This window comes from Mus pahari, chromosome 16, assembly GCF_900095145.1.
Source record: "Mus pahari chromosome 16, PAHARI_EIJ_v1.1, whole genome shotgun sequence".
NCBI lineage: Eukaryota > Metazoa > Chordata > Mammalia > Rodentia > Muridae > Mus > Mus pahari.
This window is the reverse complement of record NC_034605.1, coordinates 16,212,337-16,214,109: the sequence shown is the minus strand read 5'-3', so window position 1 is coordinate 16,214,109 and position 1,773 is coordinate 16,212,337. Positions and strand designations below refer to the sequence as shown.

The 1,773-nt window shown below is 40.1% G+C and overlaps 1 protein-coding gene across 9 annotated transcripts in view; it reads left to right on the top strand.

Moving 5' to 3' along the window:
- Ryr2 (ryanodine receptor 2) overlaps positions 1 to 1,773 on the top strand; it is a 557,252-nt gene that overhangs the window by 526,432 nt on the left and 29,047 nt on the right. For all 9 annotated transcript variants that reach the window (XM_029547437.1, XM_029547436.1, XM_029547432.1 and 6 more), the window contains one exon: positions 690 to 732. In XM_029547437.1, the coding sequence (XP_029403297.1) occupies positions 690 to 732 (43 nt within the window). The remainder of the gene's footprint in view (positions 1 to 689; positions 733 to 1,773) is intronic.

The window sequence follows — 1,773 nt, the reverse complement described above, 5'->3', positions numbered from 1 at the left end:
GTGCTTATGCTCCACAAGAATCAGACATGCTGAGCTTTTTTTTTTTTTTTTTTTTTTTTTTTTTTTTTTTTTTTTTTTTTATCACATTGAGGATTGAGTCCAAAGCCTCGCCCATGCTCTGTAAATATTCTGTTGCTGTTATGTCCCCAGCCCTGGAATTGTTGAATCGTAAAAGTTACCATGTCTAGTAGGGCTCTGAGTTTTCCAGTGGGAAATAAGACTCTAACTTCATAGCAAAACAGTGACAGGTTTCTACTCCACTTGAACCTAGGGCCTTGAGCATGTTAGACAAGCACTCTCCATGTCAGCCACCACCCAAGCCACAGTTCCTAAACATTCTAATTTTAAAAATAACTGACAAGAATATATGTGTCATAAAGAAATGATAAATACAATATTACAACTTGTAAATAAATATGATTATATTAACATATCATCACATATCCTTTTAATGTGACTTACCTATTTGTATGTTTATATGCTATTATTTAAAATGATATTTAGTACACTTCCGGTATAGAAAGATTATGAACAGAGTGGTTATGTGATCCATTGTACTACCAATAGATTGCAGGATATCTGTATGCATATTATTTTTAGTATTTTGTTCATTTCAAATTATATGTCATTTATCGTTTAAAAAGTAACCATTCTTACCTCTCTGCTTTTGTATCTTTTGAATCTTTTAGGTCATTTCCCAATAACTACTGGGATAAATTTGTGAAAAGAAAGGTAATACTTCTAAACGGGAATAAATTCCCAGTGTTTCTGCTTTGTTTTGTTTTTTAAGCGTGCTTCAGGCTTTACTGTGATGCGTTTTGGATGGAGAGTGGCTTGGGAGGTGTGTTCCAGTCGCTCTCAGTTGTTATTTCCAGGTAGTGAAAGAATCAAGTGGGGATTTTCAAAAGGGCAGCCAAGAAATCCACATTCTTTTGTTCCCAAATCAACAGACCTCGCTTCCCCCTACCTGTGCTGTCCTGCCTTAGGGAACAGTGACAAGAATCAGTAAGAATCTGAGACCAACTGGGTTGCCCTTGTTGGCTGCAGGCTGTGGGCTTGGTTTGTTTGTTTGCTTGTTTTGTTTTCTATCTTATAACTTTAAAGACCTTAAAAAAAATAAATCTGATTCTAATTGTACTGGAGGGTAGTGGGAAGAACAGAGTGGTGGCCTTGCTTCAGCCACAACCCTGGCTGCTGCTAAGCTCTGCTGTTGAGAGCCTCTGCTCGGCCCCCTACCTTGAGAAAGTCTCAAACTGCAGCCCAAACTAGCCGGGAAGTCACCAGGCAGCCCAAGCTGGCTTCAAACTCACTGTAGTCTCCCCTCAGCTTCCTGAGAATGCTGGGATTGCAGGCATACACCCCTCCCCCACTACTCTCCCACCCCACCCCCACCCCTGCCAGCCTGCTCCAGGTTCCTTGCTGATTCTTTGAACTGCTTAGCTCACACATTGTCTTTCCCTGAGTGCCAGCTTGGTGTGTACTGGCACAGATGTGCCTGTCCTGGGAAGAGATATTTTGTGTCTTTATCTGTTCAATGTGCTTCAAACTTGGTTGTCAAGGAGACACTTAGAACCATTCTTACCACCTGATTCGGAGATGGTGCATACACCAAAAGCTTAAATGTAACTGAAGTATAGTTAAGCACAGTGTGTGTGTGTGTGTGTGTGTGTGTGTCCATAATTTGTGGTGGAAAGAGTCTGAGATTTCTGATTGTTGATGTATCTTTGCACATATTTTGTTACTTTGTGAATTGTCACTTTGAGTTTATTACAC